General features: G+C 42.3%; 2 protein-coding genes across 9 annotated transcripts; both read left to right on the top strand.

Annotated features, from left to right (window-relative positions):
- Window positions 1-535: 535 nt before the first annotated feature.
- On the top strand, window positions 536-26,484 carry LOC120456470 (inhibitory POU protein). 8 transcript variants are annotated; one of them, XM_039643319.1, is made up of 8 exons: window positions 536-808; window positions 6,766-6,822; window positions 7,339-7,515; window positions 23,900-24,098; window positions 24,154-24,294; window positions 24,378-24,609; window positions 25,434-25,597; window positions 25,655-26,484. In XM_039643319.1, exons 1-8 carry the CDS (start codon window positions 683-685, stop codon window positions 25,714-25,716), a joined length of 1,158 nt encoding a protein of 385 aa, XP_039499253.1. In that variant the 5' UTR covers window positions 536-682; the 3' UTR covers window positions 25,717-26,484. The 8 variants fall into 8 exon arrangements, with proteins under 8 accessions (XP_039499253.1, XP_039499256.1, XP_039499255.1 ...); XM_039643322.1 differs by having other exon boundaries at window positions 23,921-24,098; window positions 25,440-25,597; window positions 25,655-25,770; XM_039643321.1 differs by having other exon boundaries at window positions 23,921-24,098; window positions 25,655-25,770.
- Window positions 17,736-19,866, top strand: LOC120456471 (serine/threonine-protein phosphatase alpha-3 isoform). The gene is made up of 2 exons (XM_039643329.2): window positions 17,736-18,072; window positions 18,173-19,866. The coding sequence occupies exon 2, from the start codon at window positions 18,650-18,652 to the stop codon at window positions 19,556-19,558; it is 909 nt and encodes a 302-aa protein (XP_039499263.1). The 5' UTR covers window positions 17,736-18,072; window positions 18,173-18,649; the 3' UTR covers window positions 19,559-19,866.
- Window positions 26,485-27,856: the final 1,372 nt, after the last annotated feature.

Raw genomic sequence — 27,856 nt, 5'->3', positions numbered from 1 at the left:
TACACACACACACATAAATATACACACACACGCTCATATAGCGCGGCGGTACGGTCGAGCGGTACAGAAACAGGCAGCGTAATACCACGTAACCACGTAAAATAACCAAAACCCAAATCGCAAGTCCAAGAAACAGGAAACGGAAGTCGGTATAAAACGCGGGCCAACAGCTCCGCTTCGCAAACGGTAAACAGTTTGAACGCCGACGCCAAACCGTTTAACCGTTTCGAGTGCGCGTAATTCGTTTGCCAGTCCAAAAGTCAAACCAAAAAAAAGAAATAATTATAAATAATAATAATAAGAAAATTAAGAAATAATTAACCGACGGCATTCTGCAACTACTTGGGCAACATTTTTTTACTGTGATTTTTTTCTCAGTTCTGTCGCGTACCACGAATACCATTCAATTCATTAACTAGCCAACGGCCAAGAGTATAAATACAAGTGCAGTGCATACGATCGATCGCAGATCAAAGATCGAAGAAGCCAATATATAAAGTAGAAATATATATATATAGTTTAGGGCGCAGTTGAGCGGGCCCAGTGCATTTGATATTTGTTGATGTCCTGCATGCAGGACACGTGCTAAGGCTGTCCCAGTAAGTGCTTCAAAATTTACTCGCCAACCACTTTCGACGCCTCCAGGGCGTTCAAGCTGGAGGAGGATTTCGTCGGCGGCTGCATGACAATGTCGATGTACTCGACGACGGATAAAATGAAAATGTCAGCGCCCAGTTGTTTTCCAGGACGCTACAGTCCCTCCTATCGAAGTTCGGAGCAAATGCGTCGCTGCATGCCAAATCCATCTGTAAGTATATCCATCGGCAGTCGCCGCCAGAACCTCACCCAATGATCCCATTCGAACCCATCGATGTGGTGCATAGGAAGCCAAGAAGTTGTTGAGGGAATCCTCTCTGTCCACTTTTGATTTCTCTTGATCTTACATCTATATTGGCAAATGCAATTGGTTTTACTATCAGTTACTATAAATTATTAGTCTTTCAATGTCGTGCGATTGAATCTCAATGAAAATTTTAGGATTATGCTAAAGGCTTTGAATACATTGGTTCTTAAGAAAGTTTTTTCAATGTCCTTCTTCTCCGGATCCCAAAACTCATTTATGTGAGACAAACCTAAAAGGGGAAATAATAATTACTACTCATATGTGTTCTTAACTATTTATACATGATGCCATCTTAAGATCCTCTGAGTTTATGGGACTGCTATTAAATATATTAATTTACTCGCACACTGTAATCATAGCTAGTCATTTTAATCACTCACAAGTGTAGTTTACAGACGCTTAGCACTTAAATAAGTATATATTGATAACTTAGACACTTACTATACCACAGAATATCCTTCCTTCTACAGATTCACATCTCATCATCTTGCGATTCTCTCGAGGTATGATTTTCACATTAGTACGACTTTATTTGAGTTCTTCCGAGTCATTGCAAAACAAATTGAATTTGCTGTGGAATGTAATCAAAACCCTTCTACAACCACAGAACTTCAAGTCATCCTATTGATTACGAGCTACATTAATATTATATATGATATAAATGCTTTATGTTTATATAACTTGGCTGTTCGTTGTCACTCCTTTAGAGAGCTAAAATCATCAGAGATTAAAATGTATTTCAAAGAGCAGAGGTAATACCTACCTTATAGAATATTTAAATACTTTTCACTCCAGTGATAAATATTTTGTATATCCGACTACGATTGCAATACAAAACTGTTTTTATTCCGAAAAAGGCAAGGATAGCAGCTTTCCTCATTATTACTAAAATGCTCAGTTGTGTGTTTTCCCCTATAATCCTGTTTCTATTTCTAGTATGTAAAAGACTTAGCAACTAGATCCTCAGCTTCCCATTTAAATATCACTTTGCGCATAGAAAGGGAAAAGTTGTCAATATATAAAAAGCTGTGTGTGTGGTCCTGTGACCTGCAAATATGGGCTCCATTCATACTTTCATTTGCATTTGGCAGCTGAATGTAAAAAAGGGAATACCAACTTGCTTAAGAAGGATGCCGTGTTTTTCCCGACTGAATGCATAAATAACGAATAATTCGGTGTATTTGGCAGGCGTCTCGGAGTTTCCCAGTGTCCTGCTGAATCTTTTATGAGCTTTGAGTTAAAAATTGAATGGGAACATGGGCAGACATTAAATGGTTATTACTGACAGTTCTCAGACAGGTTTATTGATGCCAGTCTGCTGTCCCAGGATTACAGGTGAAAAAGCAAAAAAGCAAACAGCAAAGAGCGAAAAGTAAAAAACGAAAACAGGAACAGAAAACGGAAACGGAAATGGCTATGCAACTGCACTTCCCATTTGCTGCTCGCGATTATTTCCGGCACAGTATTCGTCTTAATTACGCCGTGAATGTCGCCTAAAGTTTTTCGGATTTTGTGGGTCTTCCGTTGCCCACGAAGCGAACCCAAAACTGAAGGGTTGTGCAGTAACCTTGAAAAGTGATTTGAAATTCATTTGCATTAATTATTTACCAACTATTTATATGCGCTGCTGACCAGCTAGACAAATAAAAAATGTAAAAGCCCGGTGTAGAAGAAAGACGAACAAAAAATAAACGACCATGGCTGAGTGGAAATGGTTATAGCATCGTTGATGATGGCGAATTTTACGCATTAAAGATACAAATGAAAAATAGGAATTTTCGTAAAAATACTTTAACCAACAGCTATATTTAAAGATGTTGTATAAAAACTAATAGAACATAGTTGAGATCTAATAGATAATAATTTATATTTTGTACTTTATTTTTATTAGATAAGATTTGATGAGCAATACAAATACATTTACAGCGGCATAAATCTAATTTATTTAAAGGCCTTACAAATAAAATAGTTACCAAGGGAAAAAATGCAAAGGTTCTTCACAACACCCTTACAAAACAAAAATTGAAAAACTGCGTCTTTTTCATTTCAATTAAAGTTCAAAAACACCAATAAAAACCAAGTGGCTGGCAATTTATGAAGGCAAAAATGTCTGGGTCTTCCACCAAAATTATGCCACCCATTGCTAGGGCATAAAAAGTGCATAAACAAATGCGGAAAAGGGGCTGGGAAATTGTTAGAAAAAACAGCAGGTTGATTGCCCGAACAGGTGAATAACTTTTTTTCCCGCCCCGCCACGCCGACCGCGATTTTTCGCCACCCACCAAGTTGCAACCCCGCGCGGCAAGTCCTTAAATTAATCCGACACAGAAGCACTTTAAACGGCACAAAAGGAGGAAATCACTTCAAGTGTATTTCCTTCTTTAAGGGGCAACAACTACATTTGCTTATCGGATTTACCGCCCCCCTGTCCCCTGCCCCATTTCAACTGGCCGTTAGCCACTTTTCGGCTTTTTGAAAAGCTGCCAGCGGACCACGTTGAATGATCAAAGCGGCGGATTTATAGGATTTATATGCTACCCTTGGCTGGGCATTAAGTAGTCGACGGTGAGGGCGGGGGGGAAGTCCGCCTTCGAAGGGGGTGGGTGGGACGTGCGGCTGAAGAAGCACCTTTTTAGCTGGTTACAAAAACACTTAACGCCTTGCAGTCCATTAAATGGAAATTTGTCGCCGATCCCCTGGACCGCCGAAGATACTCGTATATGTATGCCCGCTGAAAAGCCAAAGAACCAGAGAAGTGTGATTTTCAGGGGCGGGTGTTCTGTTTTTTATCTTTTTTTGTTTTTTTATGTTCTGCTTCTGTTTTTTCTATTTTCCGTTTTGAGAAAACTGAGAGGGGGGGCGGCTTTGGGCATTTGTCATTTAGCTTGAATTGTTTGGTTGGCGCGCTAAGTGGACAGCGGCGGCGTTAATTTGATTTAAATATTCATAAACTGCATTAAATGACCGCGGCATTAAAACGAATCCAGCTGGAAAACAATTGACAAATTATTGGCCAAATTAAGATGGAAGTAAAAAGTATGGAACCAGGCATTTTTAAGGGGTAAAGTGGAAAAACAAATTAAATCAGAGGATTAGCAGCTCGATTTTTGCCAACTGAGATATTAAATAGGTGGAAAACTTTTTAGTAAATCAATAATCAGTATGCCATTTATAAAGTTACAAAGTTATTTAAAAACCAAAGGAAAAAAGAGCTTTAAAAGTCTTTTCTACATTCTTTAATTTAACTTTAACATTTGTATAATTTCTGAATGGGAATAAATGCCTAAAAATAAATAAAAAAAGGGATATTAGTAGTAGATTATAATAGTTTAAGCATGCACATCTGTACAATAATTAATATTCTGCGGATATCAGAAATATTTCGTTATTAAAAATAAAAAATCGTTATTAATCTACATTCAGTTACTATGAGGTATAAATTCATTAAACTTTCTTACTAATCTACATTCAGTTACTATGAAGTATAAATTCTTTAAACTTTCTTACTGCATTAAATAAGCTGCTGGTTTTAAAGTACCTAAATTTATTCGAATTTAATTGCACGAATATTTTTGGCGGTTTGTTTTGCAGCGCAATCGATAACATTAAGCATTCAGCATTGCGTATCTATTTACACACATCATGAATATTAAATTCCCACATAAATAAACAACAACAAACAAAAAATTAAATTATTTATTTAAGGCACACACACACCCATGCAGACATGCAGTACACACACACACGCGTAAAGAACACGAGACACACGTGGAGAGAAAAATGAGACAAACAAACAAGTGCGAGACAGAAAGAGATAGAGAGAGAGAGAAAGGACGAGAAGAAAAAAACAGTTCACTTGATTAATTTTTCACACTAATAAAGAATTTATGTGCAAGTGTCAGCCTGCATTGCCAACCCCCCATCCCTTTTTCCATGTGTATTTCTACGTGTGTGTGTGTGTGTGTGTGAGCAGGTCAAGACAGCGTCCTGGCCAGCGTCTCCCCTCTCCCTCTCCCCCGCTCCTCCGATGGCCAGGATCCTGGCCTAGGTCGTGGCTAGAAAGAGAGGGCAAGAGAGAGAGAGCAGCATTTGATGAATGACTGCGCATATTAATTCATAAATTAATTCACTGCTGCGTTGCGGTGCTGAAATTTATTGGCCAACAAACTGTTGCAAATCCTGGTTAGGAGGGCTCGTCCTGCCAAGGATTTCGGTTTTAGAATTCCAAGACAGGAAGAAAATTTTCAAAAGTATGGCCAGGTATAGAAGAAATGTCGTCTAAATTTAGATATATATATTGTATTTATTATTATTTATTATTGTGTTGTAATGATACTTAACAATCCAAAGCTAACCATTGAAAAAGATCTCATTATCAAATAAATAAATACCACTGAAATGCAAGGAATGGAATATAACTTTTAAAATTAAATAATTATAAAGTTACAATAAAGCCTTTTAACAAATATTTTAAAGACCTTAAATAGCTGCGTAGTATTTGGTAACTATAAGCAGTCCAAAATTAATTCAAAAATGTTTATTTTTATGTTTTGGAATAGACTTTGCTAGCAAAGTAGCGCCACTTAAAACTAGCTACGCATTTCAGATGAAAAATCGAGTTAGCCCAAAAAATGATTGCTCTTGTAAAATTTCAACTACTTTCTCTTTTTTTCCCTCCACTGGTCCTTTGTGTCTCGGCCTTACAAGTCTGCCATTTGCTTGGCATCCTGAAATGGGAGCACGCGTAAGCGTGGCCATTAAGCTAACACGACCCCCTTTGTTGTGCGCCCATGTCCACCTGCAAGTGCAAGCAAACTGTCGCTGTCAGATTATTTGCACACCGTCCTCCCCCAGTGCCACGCCCCCTCCAAAGACGCCCCCTTGGAGCAAGTGTAAGCAACCATGGTCGGATGGCTGGCTGTTTGGATGGCTGGATGGTCAAGACATCATTGGGAATGCACAACATTTTGATTTCTACGATGGCCGCCGCCCGGTTATTGCGGTCCTTCGTGTTCCAAAGAGAGACAGCCTGCTGCGGTGTGAGGGAGATGGGTGCAGGCACTACACTGCGACTTTTAAAATGCAAAACTTTATGTTCAAGTGTTCAGGTCGAAGATCCTTTAAAGCCATTTACTTTTGAAATGAATTTTGAATTTAAATGTACTTCTTTAGTTTTGCTCGGCTGCTTAAAGTTCTTAAAAATAGAGTTCCCAGGAAATTAAGAGTAATTAAACTAGATACCAAAACTTAGGTATTGAAATCTTTTTTCTCAGTGCAACCCGCTGGTCCTTCGCATTACGCCTTTCGCCTGAAAATGGGCCGCAAAACGTGAGCAATGCCTCTGGCTTTTGGCCATGTGGGTTCCGTCTCATTCACACTGGAAAACCCCGACTTAGTCGTCTTTCGTTTTCGTCGTGCGGCGTTTTGAAGTTTTGTGCGCATCTAAATAATTGATTAACTGAAAAATTCGTGCGAGTTTCGTGTACACAAGGAGTTTGCTGCATGCCCATGTATAGCACAGATATACAAACATATATACAAACATATATATATATATCTATATATATATAGAATATAAAATCGATAAGACTGGAATAATATAGCCGACGACGACGACGACGACGGTGGCGACATGAAGATGAACCAGCGGGCACGGGAAACGAAAAACTTTTGATATTATTTATTTAAAAAGCCGCTAGTGGCCGAAAGAAATCGATAGGAAGCGAGCTGGTTAAAGGCTTTAAGGTTTCCCCGGTTTTTGCCTCTGTTATCAAAAAAAAAAAACAAAAAAACATATATAATTGCTGCAGTGGCACTTGAATCTATACACAATACTATCGATGTTTGTTCCGTCTTTTCAGAGTCGTTTGTTAGAAGATGCTTCCCTATTATGCAATTCGTGGTCAGCACGTCAGAATGTAAGTTACTATATTGAAAACACAACAAAGTAAACCAGTTAACCAGTTAACCAGTAAACCATGTTTGTCTTGACTTGATTGATTGATTTTCCTTTTCTGAAATTCATTTTGATATATATGTACATTCGATCTTTGATATTCGATTCGATTTGATATTTCATATTTGATCTCTCTCGCCGACGCCGACCTATATATGTATATATATCTCGCAGTATATCTATATGTATGCCAACGTGTATCTGACATCGAAGTTTGCCTTTGTTTAACCGAAAATTCGAATTGGATTTGGGTGATTTGTTCTCTATATAAACACATATATAAATATATATATATATGAATATATGTATAAATATATTAAAATCTATTCCCTATTGTTTCGATTGTGTTCTTGCCTGCGGACCAACTGTATATCCCTGCATCCTCAACCCCCTACATGCATATAACCACCAGCACTAACCCTGATATTATCCAACCTTACTGACCACTACGATCTGCGATCTTTTATCCACTCCACAGGGTGATATCTTCGCGGGCATCAACGATGGAATCCTCAGCAGAGCGGAGGCCCTGGCCGCCGTCGACATCCAGAAGCACCAAGCCCAGCATGTACATAGCCAAATGCCCTCCCAAATCAAGCACGACGTCATGTACCACCATCACTCCATGAGTGGGCCTCCCCAGCGTCCGTTGCAGGTGAGTCCGCCTCCAAGTCCAAGTCTAAAGTCGGGGGAACTACCAAATGCTACTCGTACATAGCCATCTTACTTTTGAAGCATACATCTACATTCAGCTAAAGTCCATCCATGGATTTGGTTGAACAGTTTCATCTATAGATCACTCAGCATTTGAAAAACACTTTTTTCTGAACCTAATTAGCCGCGACAGCTAAGACTAGAGTAGTTGGCTTGAAAGCAAGGTGGAAGTACGAGTATTTGAGAGCTACTCACTTCCGGAAGTGGCAGTCCTGCGGTTGATTGAACCCAACCTGTGGTTTTTGTAGAGGTCGGGGATGTTAGGTCGGTGTATTAGCCAACGTCTAGAATGCTGCAAATTATGAAAGTCACTCCCTGATGAGGCGGGTTATTAATGCGAGGGAAACGCAATCGAAATCGGAATCGGAAACGAAAACGGGGAAACGGGGCAAAGGGAAACGGAACTGTCGCATTGGGACAGCCGAGAACTCCAATTTCCGTTTTCAATGGTCACACGCATGTCTACCTACAGATACATACACACAAGTACACTATGTGTGTGTGGTTAATTTGAAATGTTTCTTTAATAAAATTAAAATTGTGACGTGTAAGCCTTCTGGGAACGCGCCACGTGACGGTCGTTTGCCAGGTAAGCACATCATGATTCGTGTCGTTAATTGTATTGTACTTCAACTCGAACTGGGCGTTCCAAAAAGGACTCTCCTTCCTTCTATCCTTTCAGAGGGGGGTTAGGGCCCAAGTGGTGGTTGCCGCTTTGCTGCCGCTCTATTAGAAGTTGATTGTAATCAAATTACACCAGCAACCTGTTTTCCTTCTATTTATTTTTTCTGTTTTTGCTTTACTGTCCTGCAGCTAGTTGTTCATAGTGCTCATGTTGCATGTTGCTCAGGTTGCTAGTGTGGCCACTGTTGCTGCTGTTGCAAGTTGCCACTTGTTTTCGGCACAATCGAGCATGACGAAAGTGCGCCCTGTCCACGCGCCGCCGTCCGCGTTGGTGGTTGATGTGGTCGTGACCCCCATCCATCCGCCGGCAATCGTCCGTAGGCAAAATAATCCACTCGAGTCCCTCCTGGCACATGAAGCACATAGGGCACATAGGGCACACACCGAGCACATGCTCATAGCCCATAGCCCATAGCCCATAGCCCATAACCCATAACCGAGAACCCATAACCATTCCCAATTGCCAGCGCGTGCTGTCCTTAATTTTCGGCAAACCCACTCGACGCGACGCACCAGGGAGTTTCGATTTCTGTCTCAGGTGCCGGCCAACTCTATCAATCACCCACACTCCCAAGGATTCGGAACTGGGAACTGGGTACTGGGTACTGGGAACACCCTCATCCTCAAGCAGGAAATATCCGTAAAATAATTCCCGCACACGACCTGCGATTCGATTGTTAGCAAATTGGCTTTTCCGGCCAGAGGCTTTCGCCCTAAGCGGGCTTATTAATAAAGACAACAAATCAAAGCTCTCAAATAACAATTGTAACAGCGAGTTGTTACCAAATATTAGAATTCAAATTTACAGCCTACAAATGTATTTTTATTATTAAGATTAAATTCATTTTGCAGGCAAACTGCGAAGACCTAGTTTCAAAACGCTCTTAAGAACATTAAAATGTTACCTTTGGAAAGTATTTTAGTGGTTGGATTCGAGGACATCCAAGTCCAGGTTAGACGTAACCCTTCCGTGGGAGACCGGACACATTGTGTTGACCGCAAACAAGTTTGGCAACTGACCCACCCAACCGCCGGCAGTCAGCAGTCGCACATGAAATATGGAGACCCCCAAAGAGCACTACTTGTCCATGTGGGAATAATCTAGTGGGGCACAGCTGGCTGTCAAGCACCAATATCTGGCATATCGAAAAGAATTTTTTAATTGCGGTGCCGCAAGGAACCCTTCGGCTTTCTTCTGCATTTGCTACAATCCCTGGACAATCTCCGCCATGTCGCAGTGCATCCTTGCGTACTCTTCCTTGTGTTCTTGGTGTCAAACGTTGAGTTTGTCGAGTTTCAAACTCATTTTTTTGCAGATGTAAAGAACCCATTTCTATGACTTGCTGCTCAAAATTCTGAAATATTTACTTAGACGTGTGCTCATTACAAGCATAATAAGATTATTCATATGCATTTGGTCTTGTGAATTATTTCCAGGTCCAAAGTTATAGTAAATCGGTGCATAATTCATTAGATGGACACTCCTCCACTCTCCCTATCCAGTTCCATCTATTTTCAAATGTAAAATTCTGTCAGCCCGACTTTACGAACTCCAGCTAATTGTGGCAGCTACGTAGTTAACTTGCTAACAGTGCTACTTATATATCCACCTCGATCCCCTACCAGCTCCCAAAATCCTTTGGCATGGAAACTTTCCAGTTGGACGAGTGAATGGGAGGGGAGAGGTGGGCTGTCAGAAAGTCTGGTAACATGTGTCATAATCGTTATGCCAGAAGACAGAAGGCCCCCAGCAGCATTACAAAACTCATTAAATTAAACTAATTTACGAGCCAGCAAGGAAAACAGCCAACAGCAATCCTGCTGGTTATCCAACTGGTTTTTCGGTTTTCGGTTTACGGATTTCGGTTTCTGGTTTTTGCGAGCATATGAAAAGCCAATTATGTGGAGAGACGATGGCAATAAAAAGGGGGTCGGCGGCAAAAAGGGTAAACAAGAGTAAATATAATGCTAATTAAAATAATCATATCCATCATAAAACTCGAAATGCTCGAAATGTTTGCAATGCAAAAAAGGGGCGGGTTTGTTGTCAGGTTGTCAGAACATTTGTAACAATTACGGCAGCGGGCGGCAAAATATACATTATCAATTTCAGCTCCCAACTGGGATGAAATTCGGGCTGCAGGGACTTGGGATTCGGAATTCTGGATTCTGGCTACGGAGCTGGCCACTTTGCAGGCATTTATCGCTGATTTTTCCGGTCCGAAACTTATGCTCCGATCTGGTTAGTCCATATTTTCCAGGCCATGCCCAAACACCCAAACCCAATCCACCCTCACTCACTTAATTCAATTTAAATTACACTTACATACTTCCGGGTTCGGGGCATATCCTGTCCATTAGTATTCGCAACATATGGCTCAATTTCCCTTCGAAACGAAACTAAACGAAATGAAACGACGAATCGGGTCGATTTGAGTCCTTTTCCAATGCACGCACCGCCCAAAGGGATACTGGCCAGGATACTTGCAGGACACGAGGTCCCAGTTCCCAGTTCCCATTTCCAGGAGTTCAACCACAAGTGGTTTATCATATTGAATTCATTTAGTGCACCTGTTTGATTTTTACTGCATTACTCCATTCCCCGCCCTGCGGTCGGAATATTGTTTTGTAAATATCGTTAACTCACCATTGCCACTCCGCACGCAATCCTCGAAACTCCATGTCCGCGTCCATTTCCGGTTGGCTTCAACTATTTTTCCAGCGGCGACAGGCGACAACAGCAAATATTTGTCTTTTGTGCACATTAGAAACAACTTACCGCTAACTAGGGTGGCTGCTTTAGGGTGGACCTTCGGGGGATACCCGCTGAAGTCCAAACAAACGCGCATTCCGCGTGTCGATGAAATGCGTGTTTGCTGCGTTGATTGAAGTTTCTCGAGTATTTTGAACTTGTGTTCTATTCTCGAAAACTGACAAGAAAAACCAATCTAAAATTATTATAAATAGTTCCTTACATATAAAAAACATGAAACATGTCACCAAAACTGTTCACTAAGTTATAACACTCAAATCAATATGTTGTCCTATTTCTACTATAATAACAAACACAATATTTTGCAGCAATGCACGACAAAGTATCCCATTTATATTTAATCCAAAGTTCCATAATCACCGCCATTTAGCAGCTTTAATTGCAGGACGAACTCGAATTGCAAATCAAACGGAAGGCATTTTACTATACTTTAGCGTGCATTGAACTGTATTTTGCTAGTTCATTTGGAAAATTGCTACTTTTTGTAGCTGAAAAGTCAACAGAAAAGTGGAGTTGAGCAAATAACTGATGGCCCGTTTTGCCCAACCAGGAAATCGTTCAAATTGTCCAATTATCGATTATTGCATATTGCATATTGCTTATCGTCTGGTCATCAACAGTATTGTCTGCTTATCGATTACCTTGTCATTTATCGCCGACTCCGTTTGATTGACTTAATTAAATGTGTAACCATATTTAATGTCGACCAACAGGATGGTTGGCCGCAAAAAAAAACCAAACATAACAAACGTGGCCACAATGAACTCATGAAATATTGAGGAAATTATGATTATTAATGCATTAACTTTATTTAGTGGCCGACTGGTCATGTGGCTGTTGTTACCGTTGTTGTTGTTGTTGTTTTTGTTTTTGCTTAGGTGAAAGTTCAATGTCTGTCGTCTGTGTATCGAGCATGGTTTTCATTTATTTATTTTATTATTTGCGCTGTGCAGAAAGCTTTGTGTCATCCAGTGACAATTTACCAACTCCCCCATCTGCCAAAAACCGCCACTTTCCGCCCCCGCCACCCGATGTTTCCTTTTATTTATTTATTTAGTTTCCTTTTCTTCATCAATTATTTAGGTCCTGTATGTGTTCGTCTTTTTTATGGCCAAGACAATTGAAGACACGAAATACGGGCACTTCTCGGCTTTGGGGGGGGATTGCAGAGAATAAGAAAAGGGCAGCGACGCCAGGATACCGGCACGGACATGGATACGGACATGGATACGGACACGGACAGGGATACGGACACGGACATCGCTCATACGCCAGGTGGCACCGCGTCCTTTTCGTCCTCGCCGCCAGTTAATAGTTGCACACAATTTCACGCAACGGCGTATTAGAAGTTCGACTGCAAATTGCACTTTCTCCCTGCACTTTCATCCATTTTTAATGGCCCACTTCGGGAAAAACCGCTTTTAGCCCTAATCGACTGATTGGCCAAATTGCCGATTACAATCGGATCAAAGTCAATGGACGAAATACCGCAAAAGACTGCACAGTTTAAACAATTAGACTTAAACTGCCATCCTCAATCGGTTAAGTGCTTTACTTTACAAAACTGTTCAAACAGACTAGTTTATCGTTCAAATACATAGTTTCAATTTCTTACTAAACACATATGTGTTTAGCATCTTATGGAAATGCCTCTGCTTTTGCCTATGAATAAGATATTGCTAGTAACGAATAATGTATTGTTCTCAGAACTACTTCTTAAGAAAATGGGCTATATTTTTCGCTGAGTGCAGAAGAGTCCCTTAAGATGTAGGATGTAACTTAACATCTGTCCACACTTGCGTGCCACTTGATAAATCGGATCTAACTAAGTTGAACCCCCTTTCACAAGTAAAGTAAAGAGACAAAAAAAGAATAAAAAAGGGTTGTGACAGTTAACAGGTTAACCTGCTTAAAATGCACATCAACGCATCACTTGACCCACAATCCCCGCACTTGCAACCCCCCTTTCACGATGATCCCTGTAATATATGGCATATGTACATACATATATATTCATCTAGGACCAGAACTCGGCAATTATCAGTTACAACTGTGACGAGGGCTGTTGGTCGGTTGGTCGCGGTGAATATGTTTCCCATTTGCAGAGCAGTCCGCCTGCTTTTCAATAAGACTGTTATTTACTTACACCGAAGTGAGCATCAAATTGATCGCATTAATGGCCATAACTAGTTTATCCCGCCCATCTTATCAGGGGGGGGGGCGGATTATACACGCAGATTTCCATTACACAACAATGAAACAAACTTCCTGCGGGGGGGGTGGCAGGTTTTTCGATTCCCCTTTTCGAGGGGTTATCTATCAGCCAAACGGAACATTAATGCAATTTCAATGAGCTCGGCTACGGTCAAAACAACGAGGATGGCAAATCCGGGTACACTCTTTTTCGATTTGCGATTTGCGGCTCCTGAAGGGCAAAAAGATGGAACGAAATCCAACCACCACCACGATGCCATGCCAAACCATTCCGCTTCCTATTCCTATTCCACCTGCCCGGCTGTTTGATCCGCTTGTTTTTATGCCCATGCCGGGCATACAATTTGTTTTAGCCAGTAGGAGGAGGTGGGATTCCCTGTACCCTGATCCCTGATCCCGTGCCCAAAAGCAGCTCCCACAGGAATTCCCAGGCAATATAACTGAAAGCAAAAATGAAGATAACAGTCAGCACGGCAAGTGCAAATCCACCCGTCCATTTAACAACTTGTGCGCCACCCTCCTGCCACTCGGCACACCCCAGCTCCTGGTGTCCTTCAGTCCTTCAGTACTTCGGTCCTTTAGTCCTGGTGTTCCTCGTGTCGTGTTCCTGGATGCCCTTCCTCCGCATCCTTCCGGCTGCGCCCCCTTCACGGCCTAAACCAACTAACTGCCTTTTTACTCGGCGCGTCTGTGGGCGATTGGCGTGGCCCTGTTTGATGCTTGTAAAGACCACTTTACCCGCCATAATAAAAATAAATCATAATATTTCCCTTGCCCCCTTCGTGACCCCGCCACTGCGCACAGTGGGCTGAGTTGCTGATTTCGAGGGCGCAAGCTGGATTTTTACCCTTTTTATGTTTCCGAATCAGTCTGCAGTAACAAGTGCTGTTAAGTTATAAAATTTTATAATTTACGGAAAATGAATATTAGATGTTTTGTGGAATACTTTATAGGTAGTATAAAATAAATATTAGATATTATTTGGAAAACTTTATAGGTAGTAGAAAATAAATATTAGATATTTTGTGGAATAACCGACCCATATTTCACATCGTACGTACATTCATATTCAGATTCTTAAGATCATAAAAAAGTTATAAACTTATGTACATACATTCTGTTATCATATTTTTCAGTAAATATTTAAGTAAACATTTTAGTAAATATTTACAAAATTAACAAAAATGCCCGGCAGATAGATTAGCTTATAAGACAGATGAAACCAGCCAGGATATATCCGATAGATATCCCATTTCCAACCACGGTACCATACCTTTGTAGCACCAGCAGTTCCTGGCTGCTGGCTGCGTGCGCTTCTCCGGATCTGGTGTTGCTCCTCGCTGCTTCCCGGAGGTTGTAACCCCGGATAATGTACTTAATGCATCTACATATTAATGTCGCACCGCCGGAAAAAATGGAAAGATGGCAAGGGGGAGGAGATGAGGAGGTGAGGTGAAGTGCAGGCTGACGAAAAAAAATGGGAAAAAAACAGGGGAGAATTACACGGGTGAAATGAGGAAACCTGTGCCACACCCGCTCTCCGCTACCCGCTGCCCGCCCCTCGCCCGCTGCTTTGTATGTAATTTCTATTACCACCCCCCGCCACCAACACCCATGGGCGTACGTGGAATCCCTCGTGTCCTTGTGTGCTATGTGCGTGTGTGTGTGTGTGATATGTGCGTGTGTGTGCAGCGTGTCGTTGTGCTTTTTGTTGTTGTTTTTATTGCACAGACTGGTGACGCAGCGTGTGATTGCCACTTTCGCTCTGCACTGCAAGAAATTGCCCACAACTTCCTAAGATTCTAGTTAGCTTTCATAACATAAAGATTAAAATTACGCAGACTACTTTCTTCATTGCTCTATATTCTAACTTTGGTTACACTAAAACTATGCCTATAAGTGTAATAAAGCGTACAATGTAGTACATATTTTCCCCCGGTGTTTTCCCACCCCCTTTTCCACTTGCCGCTTTTCCCTGCTCACCTGAGCCGCTGCACTTGTTCCAACGCCGCCGTGTGCGTGATGTGAAAGATGTGAAAGAAGGCAACCGAATCGCCGTGGAGGGTGGTTGCGGATGGGTGGGTGGGTGTATAGGTGGGTGGACTTCTCCCCCCTACCCTATCGATGTGCCTCCCAGTAGAGCGGGCCAGAAAACAGCCGTTAAGCTGGGACCGCAATGTGTAAAAAATTACGAGCAGAAATTAAAGATGGAGTGGGGTGTTGTGTTCTGAAAAACGTTGGCAGGTGGTCGCCGTAGGCGGGAAAACTTCGCGGTCTTGCTGGTTTTCCACGCTTTTTCCTTTGCTATTATTTCGGCTCACACGCATGATGAGCCAGCGACAATATGCTGCCATTAACCCTGCAAATTATTGCAGTGTATGCGTGCGTATTGCCGCGTTTCAGTTGCTCCGCAATGTTTATGAGTCGTCTGTGGCATGGCAATACACTTAAAGGAGCTTGGGAAATGGTCAGGGAAATTACCAGAAAGTCAGAGTTATCGAAACAGCCTTTGCAACAAGTTTATAAAGGTGTAAAGATCATGTGTTTAATACAAATGCATCTCATTTTATTTAATTATCCATGGTTGCCGCTTTTGAGCTTGATGTATTCATAGTTGACATAATATATAGCAAATAACTCATAAAGTTAACTTACTTCCAACCAAACTTCTTAAACTTGACAGTAATGCAAATATGAATTTTATGCAAAATATTATAAAATAATATGCAAATATTCTGGACAATAAAAATATGTTAATAAACATGTTTCATTTCTAAGCTGTTATAAAGAGCTTCATTTGGGTTGTTGTTACTTCGAGCAGTGTAGATAGAATGTCCTGGGAATTCCCGTGAAATCTAGCTGCCTTCCCCCCTTCAGTACACCTACTTCTGATCGAAAAGAGGGGGGGTGGAAAACACAAGGTAAAAAGGTAGAAATGTAAAAAGTAAAAGTAAGTAAGGCCATGAATCGCAACCCCCTGCCTAAAAAAAAAAAAAAAGAAAAAAGTTGGCCGCTGGCAGCGCGTCTGGCGGATATAAAAATAAAATAAAATCTATTACGTGGCGAACCACCCCACATTTATGCGGCAATTTGTTGCTTCTTGATTGTGTCTGTGTGCGACGGGGTGTCCTTTCTGTATGTGCCTGTGCGTGTGCGTGAGTGTGTGTGTGTGTGTAAAAATAAGTAAAGTAAAGTGTATCATTTTCCCATTTGGCGACCCCTTTTCGCATTTCGCCCCCGGTCCACAGGCACTTCTCGCACTTTGTCTCAATTCCCAAAACTGTCGCCCCGGCCGTTGCAATTTATGAAGATTTGTGTGTGGCCAGGATGCCAGAAAACGAGGGGGAGGACACACAGGATGCAGGACTCTGGATATCAGAGCTCAAAAGCCAGAGCTCAGAACTCAAAGCACTCAAGACTCTTGGGCCCGCCCACTCGCTTTCGTTTCGACTGCACTTGTTTTGATTTGTTTGGAATAATAACAGATGCTTGCCGTTCATATTATTCATTGTTGAAATTATTAGCGCTTGACAATAAAAATGGCTATTTGAATAGCACTCGAAAGTGAGTGCGCACTGCGCACCCCTGCACCCTGCGCCACAACGCAAATTGCAATTTGTGCAAATATTTATGTACATTGAAAATTACTCATTTGTGTAACACCAATTAATTTCAACAAACAGCGGCGGGCGCACAACAATGGCCAAGCCATTTATAAAACTTTGCCGCTTGTTGTCCTTGTTGTTCATGTTGTCCTTGTTGTCCTTGCTGCCTTTGCTGGTCAAACAAATGGGGGAAAATGAGGTCCTTTGTTTCCCCAAAATAAACGATGCCGCTGCTGTTTGGATGTTTGAATGTTTGCTTTGCGGTGCGCCAGCACACGATACACACTGTACAGTGGAGCCCTTTTCCCAGCCAAAGAGCAGTTCAATCAGCTCCGAACAGCTCGCTATTTATGCAATATATATACATACATACATACACGGGGTTATTGCCTCATTATTGGGACACTGAAAATACCCTGCTTACACTGCAATTTTTCAAGTTGCGCCAACAAATTGCAGCTAATTAGTGGCCACACTAGCTGGCAATCCCCGGAATCCCAGGAATCCCAGGAATCCCAGGGAATCCCAGGGAATCCCGGCGAAATAAGCTCATCTATAAAAGCGGGGTGCACATTACCCAGTGCAAATGGCACTACTGGAGAACTTCGGGCACTTCAAGTTTTCCACTCAATCAGAGGTAACAAGAACAAATGGCTGAGGGTCAGACGAGGGTCGCCGCACTTCTCCAGGGGTAACCATCTCAAATAATACCTTAAAGTGCAACAAACTCTAGAGTTGAGGGAGCTTCTAAGGATGGTCAAGCTCATTTCATTTATAGGACTTCTTTTGCCAGCACAAATAACTTTTATTTGTATTTTTTGAAAACGAAACATAGGCTGAAATAATAGGATGTAGCTGCTGACTTGTCTGTCGTTGATTTTTCATTCATTTAGTTTTTGAAAAGAAATAAAAGTCACCGTTCCCGAATCAAAATTTGTTTTAAAATTTTAAAGCCATCGCAAAAGCGTGAAGACAACGTGTGAAAGTGCGGTTCAGTGAAAAGTGCACAGCGCATTTGAAAACCAATCAGATTCTCAATCGCTAAAGCGATACCCATATGATATAATCGCCAAAAACCCTATTCAAGTACAACGCGATCTATAGACTACGACTACTGAGAGAGGAGAGGCAGCAGAAGGACAATAGTCTGGATTCTAGAATCTGGATTGAAACACTCGAACTCAAACACAGCAAATTCAAAAAAAGGAGCCACATTCAGAAGGTAGGGAAAAAAGCTAAGATATCGCCGAGTGAATCGACATAGAAATCGATTTGTCAAATTGATTCGGTCAAAGTAATCAAAAATTTTATTCACATCCAAGCTGTCAAGCACCTTCACTTCAAGTTTCAAAAAGAGCAGTCGAAGCGAAAGCATTTTCATACATTTTCATTGGGCATTTTGTGAGGAAATCAACAACTTCACATATAAAGGAAACAATACCATTTCGGTTATAGCCAAGAATTGGGCACAGTAAATCGAAAAGAAAATTTTACAAATTAACACCAAAAGTGCAAGTCATCAACACACGCTCATTTTGCAGAAAAGAAAAGTGAGTTTACGAATAGAACAAGTTGAGCTACTAGCTACCAGCTACCAGCTACCTCAGCTACACTACAGAAGTGAACTAGTGCCCATAGCTGATAGCTCGCTCCATAGCTCCGCCGAGGATCAAGTCCCAGTCTCCGGTCAAGCGCAATCTCAGGGTCCTCAGAGTCCCTGACAAGCAGCACCAACGGCGTCCCAGACGATTGTCTTATCCAGCCCGGACAACGCAGCCGCGGCTCGCAAAACCGAGACCATGGCAGAGGTGCTCAATCTGGAGAGCATCATTGCCCGCCTGCTGGAGGTGCGTGGCGCCAGGCCCGGCAAGAATGTGCAGCTGTCGGAGGGCGAGATCCGTGGACTGTGCCTCAAGTCGCGCGAGATACTGCTGGCTCAGCCCATACTCCTCGAGCTGGAGGCGCCGCTCAAGATCTGCGGCGATATCCATGGCCAGTACTATGATCTGTTGCGTCTATTCGAATACGGCGGCTATCCGCCGGAGGCCAACTATCTATTCTTGGGCGACTACGTGGACAGGGGCAAGCAGTCGCTGGAGACCATCTGCCTGCTGTTGGCCTACAAGATCAAGTATTCGGAGAACTTCTTTCTGCTGCGCGGCAATCACGAGTGCGCCAGCATTAATCGAATCTATGGATTCTACGATGAGTGCAAGCGCAGATATACCATCAAGTTGTGGAAGACATTTACCGATTGTTTCAACTGTCTGCCCGTGGTGGCCATTGTGGATGAGAAGATCTTTTGCTGCCACGGCGGACTGAGTCCGGATCTCACTTCGATGGAGCAGATCCGCAGGATTATGCGACCCACCGATGTGCCCGATCAGGGACTGCTATGCGATCTGCTCTGGTCCGATCCGGACAAGGATACCATTGGTTGGGGCGAGAACGACCGTGGCGTCAGCTTCACCTTTGGCGCCGAGGTGGTCGTCAAGTTTCTACAGAAGCACGATCTCGATCTGATCTGTCGTGCCCACCAGGTCGTCGAGGATGGTTACGAGTTCTTTGCCAAGCGCCAGTTGGTCACCCTCTTCTCCGCCCCCAACTATTGCGGTGAATTCGACAATGCCGGCGCCATGATGTCCGTGGACAATACCCTCATGTGCTCCTTCCAAATCCTCAAGCCCGTCGAGAAGCGCAAGAAGTAGAAGCTACCAGGATCTGTGGACCTCTTCCAGATCTTTAATTTTACACCATAACACTAGCAATCGCATATACCACTCCCATTCACATTTTATCACAAAATCCTACACGAAATCGGTTCGAAATCATACTTTCCAGACCCATCCCTCACTCTTCAATCGGATCAAAGAAATGGCCCAGCTCCAGCGTATATCTCCAAGAATCCACACTGTGATATTAAACAAATCTAATCAAATGCGGTTTTTTTTTTTAAGAGAATCAATACTGAGTTAATGGAAAGTAATGCTTTTAACTATTACAAATATAAATTCCATATGCTAACTTTTAACTATTACAAATTATATTGCCATATGCCAACTTTTAACTATTACAAATATAAACATGGAACAAAAAACGCTTCTACCAATTGTACATTTATGTATATATTTATATATTAACAAGTGCTGGTCGAAAATCCTCGTTTAGCCACTAATTTAGGATCCTATCCCAACGTGGAAGCCCGGAAAAGTATGCTACGCTTTCTGGCGGCGTGAAAAGTGGGTGTTCAACCTGAAAAGGAGATGCGCCTCCATCTGTTTGTGCTCGGTGACAAAAGACACCGCCATATATTAACAATGCTTAAACATTAATGAACAATAACAAAGCGCACGCACACATGCACACGTAGAGGGAGACGGCAATATGGGGGACGAAGCTAAGGTGCGAGCTGGGAGACAGACGGCAAACAAAAAAAAAAAACAAAAACAAAAACAGAGACAAAGATACAACAAATTGCGCCAAAAACGCTTTATTATGTCAAAACAAGATGGGGAAAAAATAGAGAAAAGGAGCCCAGTGTGGCAACAACAAATTACATTATATATATAATGAGGTCATTTACGCGTAAACAATCAGAAACGAAAGTGGGCAAAGAAGCTCAACGGGTGGGAGAAAGATGGAGCTAGAGCTAGAGAGTAAGGGAGACAGAAGAGCGAGTCACATGTTTATCAACAAACGGTAAATAAATAAATGTTGTTCGCAAATTTGTTAATAAATCATGAAGTTGGCGACCCAAGTCACCGAGCAAAATGAAAGCAAGTAAGATGAACGGATTCGCAGTAGAAAAAAGCTCAGCGACAATTAAATACTCTTTTTTCTTATTATTTTTATTCCAAAAAGAAAAAAACAAGTGCCAATTATCATTATCATTTTCTTAATTTCATTTAAGAAGGTATTGTTTAATATAATAAAATTCATTTTCACAATAGAAGCTCTGACTTTTACGTTGAGTTTTATAGTTCATAAAGTGTTATATTCTTCCGTTAAGTATATTATTATTTTCCCAACTTAATCATATGTATTTAACCAAAGATAAATTTATAAATGCCAGTAAATGTGGCAACCTTTTAATTAGCATTATTCCAGCTGTGCTACCAAATTGAATATGCAACTTACTTGCCAAATCCGAGCTCTCTTTGCATTTTCAAGAGTATTTCTTGTTTAAAATGGCGTCCTTATGCACACACACACACACACAGCCCTAGAAGTTTGCGTGTGTGTGTGTGTGTGTGGGATGCTCGGCTTATGTCGCTGCTGCAGAGCAGATATATATGTTTCTATATAGCTTCACGGATATGTATGTATGTGCATGTTGCAGTAGGAAATCAATGCAGACAACATTTGGCAATTTGGCAGCAGTGCAATTGTTTCCTCTTTTTCCGGCTAGCTACTCGCATTTATTTGTATCCTTTTTGGTTGCAAATTGCCTTCTATTGTTGCATTTGATTTGTCCTCTGGCCGAAAAAGGGGTGGAGATATATGGCATGCCACACCCACACCTACACACACCAAAACTCATACATACTCTGCCATCTCGCTCTCACTCTGAAATTTTGTATCTGGGATACTTTGTTTTCTATGCACTAGAAGAAAATTACGTTTCCCTTGATCTACAAAGTAGTGATTTCCTTTTAAAATTTATTTATTTAACATTTATTTTTGTTCATTGTCTTATACTTCAGTTGCTTCAGTTATTTAACCTACTATTGGTTGCCCATTTACACACATTTTGTAAAATATCAGTTGCTTAATGTAATGTAATTCAAACTATATGGTACTACCCATATTCAGTTATAGCTTTATTTATTTTGATAATAATGCCCAATTTTAGTGTTCGTAATAAAGCGAAGCCAAATACTTATTTAATGCCAAGTATTTTCTTTTGCTGACGTTCTGCCTTTAAGCTTTAAGTTACAGCTTAGCATCCTTTGGCCGCCTTTGAATAATTTTATTAATTACAAATTATGCGCCTAATGAAATGGCCAACAGAGGGGGTGTTGGTGATGTGGGTGGCTCTGCGATGCTGATGCTGATGCTGATGCTGACGTTGACGGTGGCGTTAACGTTAACGGTAAAGTTAACGCTGGCAGCGACATCGGCACTGCCCACATGAATTTTGCATAAGCCCCAGCCAACCACAATGCAGCACATCCCGCTGCCCGACTCCGGGAATCCCTATTCCCGACTTTCCACTTTCGACTCCCGGCGCTACGGCTACGGCTATGACTATGGGTTTTTGGACCCGGGTCCGGGTCCATGGCCAAGTAATCCTGCTCTCCCTCTCTCTATCGCCCTCTCCCTTGCTCTCCCTCTCTCTGTCCGTCTCTCTCTCCCCTCGCGTGTTAGTTGGGATTTTTGGGTCCTTCGATTTGGTTTTTCTTTTTGTTTTTGCATGCCCTTTGTGTGTGTGTGTGTGTGTTTACGCGCAGGGTGGTTCCGTACTCTCTGCGACGAGAGAGATGGCAGCATCGCGTGCGACAGAGAGGCAATGCGCGCAGCTGACTCACGAGTGCGAGAGAGATGGGCAGCTGGCGAGTGTGAGAGCGAGCGAGAGAGCGAGCGCCAAGGGTGCAAACCAATAACCGTCAGACTAATTTTGGGATTGGTTTATAATTGAAGAGTTTGCCATTGTATTCGGAGCACGGACGACTTGCGGGGCTGTGGCGGGGGTAGTAGCATCTACATAGTTTTTACCACTCACGTACATGCATGCGTGTGTGTGTGTGTGGGTCTTATTGTTCTCCATAGGCCTCTCCTTATCATTTTAGAGTTTTACATAATTGGGCTGGGGGTCCGATGTTCACATTTTCCATTTCCCGCCTCCCATTTTCCCATTTTCCGTAACTGTGTCCATTTTCCGGCTTTCGTCGGTGGGGGCGTGGCATATTTGCCAACTGTACATAGGAGAGCAGAACTAAGCGCTAGTTTTACCCGCCCGACTGCGCCACATTCACAAAAAGATAAATAAATATGACTGACCCAGCCCACCGAGCCTCCGAATTCGTAGATTCCCTGCCAGTTCCCTACAACCGAATGGAAATGGCATGGCCACTGGAGGGCAGAGGGGCAGAAAGAGAGGGGGCGCGACTTAGAAAGAGCCAGAAAGAGGCCATCCGGGCTATTTGGTCCTCCGTGCTGTAGCATACTTTTCAGCTGTAATCAGTTTAAATGCTTAACAAAGCAACACAAAGGCAAAACACAAAAACACAAAACACAAAACGAGGGAACATGGACATTGGGTGGGGAAATAAGACAGCTCCACGCTGTTCCAGCTTTTTAGTTGCTATTCATATTTGTATAAATAATTGAGCAATTCTATAAATATTTGATGGCTAGACAAAAGAGTTGCGAGTTGCGCCCTCGTATCCGCATCCGTATCCGTATCCGTTCCATTTCGTTTCGTTTCGCTTGCTTGTGTGTGTGTGTGTGTGAGTATCTGTGTGTGGGCCTGATTTCCCGTTCAATTAAAGCTGCCAAATGGGGATCCTTTGGCCCCTGCCGCCACCTTCGTCTTCCGTCGCCGGGAAAGTAACAAGTGCAGCTGAAGCAAAAGGGTTGTCAGCTTACTTCAGGATGGATGGAGGACGAGCGAGGACTTTAATTAGAGGTAGCTTTAAATACATTTCTTATGGAGTGAGTGGAAAAACCAGGCAAATTGGGTCCTGATTACAATGATAATGATGCGCCTGCTAATGATGGTGTTTAAGATAATGCCGTTTACATAAGTGGCTACATGCACAGATGCCAGATTTGTGTTCATTTATCTTGGGGCTTCAAATGGCTTTCGGTTGGGGTTCCAGTTAAAGCCTGCTAACTTCTACAACTTGCTACATAATCTCTGAAGTATAATGATATGAACTTTTAAGTTGGAAAGTTGAATTCGTATTTATTATTCATTGAGGCAACTTTGAAGATCATGTATTTATAAGCCACTGATACTGTCATATTTGTATTTTGTAACAATATAAAACTTATTTTGCGCTGCTAAATGTTTTAATCGAGTTCGTTTCCATTCCAATGCTATTTAGGAAAATCCTTTTTCTCGACAGATGCACCACTCGATGGACCAGCTGGACATGCTGGATCCGACGGGCTCGATGACCACACTGGCGCCCATCTCGGAGTCGCCGCTGACGCCCACACACCAACACCTGCACGGTTCCTATCACAGCATGAATCACATGATGAGCCACCACCATCCGGGCACGTTAAGTGGCCACACGGGGGGTAAGTGATGCAGTGCCTCCGCGAGGGTGCACCTTACTAACCTCTGTCATCGCAGGACATCATGGACACTCGGCGGTACATCATCCTGTTATCACGGCGGCGGTGGCTGCCGCTGGCCTGCATCCCGACACAGATACCGATCCTCGCGAGCTGGAGGCGTTTGCGGAGCGCTTCAAGCAGCGGCGCATCAAGCTGGGTTAGTTAATTAACTAATTAACTCGTTAACACAATCACCAAAAAAAAAAATGAACTCAACACAACTATTGTGATAAATGACAGGTGTCACGCAGGCGGACGTGGGCAAAGCCCTGGCCAATCTCAAGTTACCTGGCGTCGGAGCGCTGTCGCAGAGCACGATCTGTCGATTCGAGAGCCTGACCCTGTCCCACAACAACATGATCGCCCTCAAGCCCATCCTGCAGGCGTGGCTCGAGGAGGCCGAGGCGCAGGCGAAAAACAAGCGGCGCGATCCGGATGCGCCCAGTGTCCTGCCGGCGGGCGAAAAGAAAAGGTAGAAAGTGTTTTAATTGATGCGGTAGCGTAGCCCAGCCTGTCCCCTCTGCTCCTCCCCCTTCTTATCCACTGTCCACATCCGCCACATCCCTTTATGACCACCATGCCCATAACCCAGCCCAGAGCACCCTGATCCAGCATCTGAGCGCAAACTAATTGGCCAGACACCAAAAACAGCCAGAGATGCGGGTCTAAATGGCGGACCAACTGACGTGCGATAGCCCATAATCGAATTAAGGTGTACAAATTATTTATCAATGATGTGGCAGAGCCAATTAATAAATAATGCATTTCGGTAACAGGTGCATTTGCTTGAAACAAAGTAGTAAAGTTGCTAACGTAGCGCCATCTAACGATGAAGTTTACTTCCGACACACAGACTCACAGAGCGCAACAGTGGCGCCATCTGCCTCTCGTTTCATAAGGATTGCATTGCTATTGCTTAAAATCTATTTAAAAACATCTAGAAATTCATGAATTAATTCATTTATAATCATTTATAATTATTTAAATTATGATTTAGCTGTAGTAACCCCATTTTATTTTCCAAAATATTATTTACGTATCATTATTTTCATTTTTAATAACGATTATGGGGTATCGCCAGCCAATGCAAAGGCCACAAATTAAAGCGAAGATGTCGCGTAAAATTAGGACTTTTCGCATTGGTCGAACGTAGTATCAGAGCACCACCATTATATCACCATATCTACCGATACCGAATACCGACATCCGTATACCGACATCCGACATCCGACTACCGATCGTCCCGCAGCTTAGGGCCCCGCTTCTAAAGTAATCTATATCGAGTCTTTTTTCAAGAAAAAGGACTTCCATTGCGGCACCTGAAAAGCGTTCCCTGGAAGCCTACTTCGCCGTCCAGCCGAGGCCATCCGGTGAGAAAATCGCAGCGATTGCCGAAAAGCTGGATTTGAAGAAAAACGTGGTGCGCGTCTGGTTCTGCAATCAACGTCAAAAACAAAAACGTATGAAATTTGCCGCTCAACAACACTGACAATCAAATAATACAGCCACACAATTAGGTATAGTTAGTAGTGTAACACCCTCAATGACTGGCCACGGTTCGGCGGGATTTGGATACTGATAGTCGTTTATGACGACAGCGGCGGCGGTTAACACGGCAGCGGCAGCGGCGGCAGGAGCGGCACATGCAACATTGGGAACGGCGGCGGCGGCGGCAGCGGCGACATCGGCCTGTCTGGGCGACTATTATCTGTAGTTATCTGTATCGGATGCTGGTTCTGATCCGATCCAAACCGATATCGATACCGATCCTGCTCCTGCTCCAGATCCTGCTCCTGCACCTGCTCCTGATCCTCGTACATATAGTATTCTTCGCAACGGCGGCAGCAGCACCACCACCACCACCACCAACATCACAACCATCACAACCACAAGGGCAACCACAACCACAATAACCACGACGATGACCACTTCGCTCCATGTCTTTCACTCAGTAATCAACCAGCAGCGGCCAGAAATAATACTAATAATAATAGCAGCATTACACAGAACTATAACATTTATATACACCTTCTCCTCAACTATATACTCGTATATCCCCCGATTCTTAAGCCCCCCTTCCTCCGATCATTCAGAGAGAGAGAGAGAGAGAGTGAGTAAGCGAGAGAGGGAGAGCTAAACCCCAACAACTGAAAGCCCAAAAATCGAAAGCTGAAAAATGGAGAAAACTCGAGCATTACCCAAGAAAACATCGTTTGCAACTAAGACACAACCAATGAGAATGCAAATTGAATACCAAGAAATACAAGAATTTTTTTAGGAACGAACAATGAAACAATGGACCAACATATCAAATGCAATAATTTATTGAATTGTATAAGAACAAAGGTGAGTGAGTATTTATTATATCTACTATATTATATTGCTTTCAATTGAGTTGCTTATTAGTGAAAGTAAAACCTGTTGTTAGCTCAGAAATGTATTAGTATAATTTTCTATTTATTTAAAAAAAATAGCTATATAGTTTTGAGTAATTGTAAAATATGCAAATATGTTCTATACAATTGAAAATTGAAAAACATTTTGCGTATTTTTCTGTTATTCAATCACAAATAATAAATCACCTAAATTGGCGGTATTTAACGAGAATAAATTGAGCAAACTAAGCCATTTATTGGTATCCTTTTTAATCCTCTCTTTGCAGGAAAAAAAAAAACGAGCAAAAAGCGGTGAACAAATTGAAATGATAAATCAATTGAACACGGGCCTTCCCCTCCAAAACGAGAACCCCCAACTGCTACTGCCCAACAACAAGGATACACAGGACATTACACGCACACACTGATACACAACTAAACACACACACGCACAGACAAACACACACAGACACAGAAACAGAGACAGAGAGACACACAAAGACCAAAAGAATGCCAAGAAATTGCTTCAAGTGATCCGATAATAAGAATCTAAGCTTATAAATCTAAGGAAAAGGCAAAATGAATGTGGACGAGCTGGGGAAGAGGTAAAAACCATGGACAAAAGCAGCAACAGCAACAGCAGCAGCAACATGAGCTCCATGTTGCATGCAGCATGCAGCAAGCAGCACTAGCAACCACCACTACACTGACAAACCCGCACACTTGCCCCCCTCCCCCTCAAAAAAAAACAGAAGCGCTATGCATTAGCCACTGTATATATGCTATATACATATAGGGAACTTTGATTCGATTGTAAATACCGCAGCTATATATGCAACACCCACACACACCCACTCACACACACACACACACACATCAACTGTAGCCAAAGGAAACCAGAAACAAAACGATTTTCAGCTAGCTTACAGTAGACATCCTATAAGTAATCCGTACAGCCCAAACCCAAGTTCCAAATCCGTAGTACCCATCCAAACGAGAGAAAAAAAACCTGGATTTCCCCCCGCCAAAGAAGAAAAGAGAAAGCAACACACACTCGCCCCAAAAAGCAAAAACAGCTAAGAAAAAAGCAGCTAAGCAAAGGCATAATTTAATTTTTTTTGTCTAATTATAAGTAAACTAATGCAAGAACGATATCATCAAGGAGATAAACAGAAACAGAAACAAACGAAAAAACCAAAAAAAAATGTTAGCAGCAACTGGAGATATTGCAACGAATTTAAAATGTTGCCAAACTAAACTAAACTAATGCAGAAGGGGAAACCTAAAGTCACATATAAATATAAAAACAAACAACTCTATGACAACTATGAATTACATATAAAT

The sequence above is a fragment of the Drosophila santomea genome, chromosome X, assembly GCF_016746245.2.
Source record: "Drosophila santomea strain STO CAGO 1482 chromosome X, Prin_Dsan_1.1, whole genome shotgun sequence".
NCBI classification, from domain to species: domain Eukaryota; kingdom Metazoa; phylum Arthropoda; class Insecta; order Diptera; family Drosophilidae; genus Drosophila; species Drosophila santomea.
Note: the sequence above shows the minus strand (reverse complement) of the source record. Positions and strands in the feature narration are given on the sequence as shown.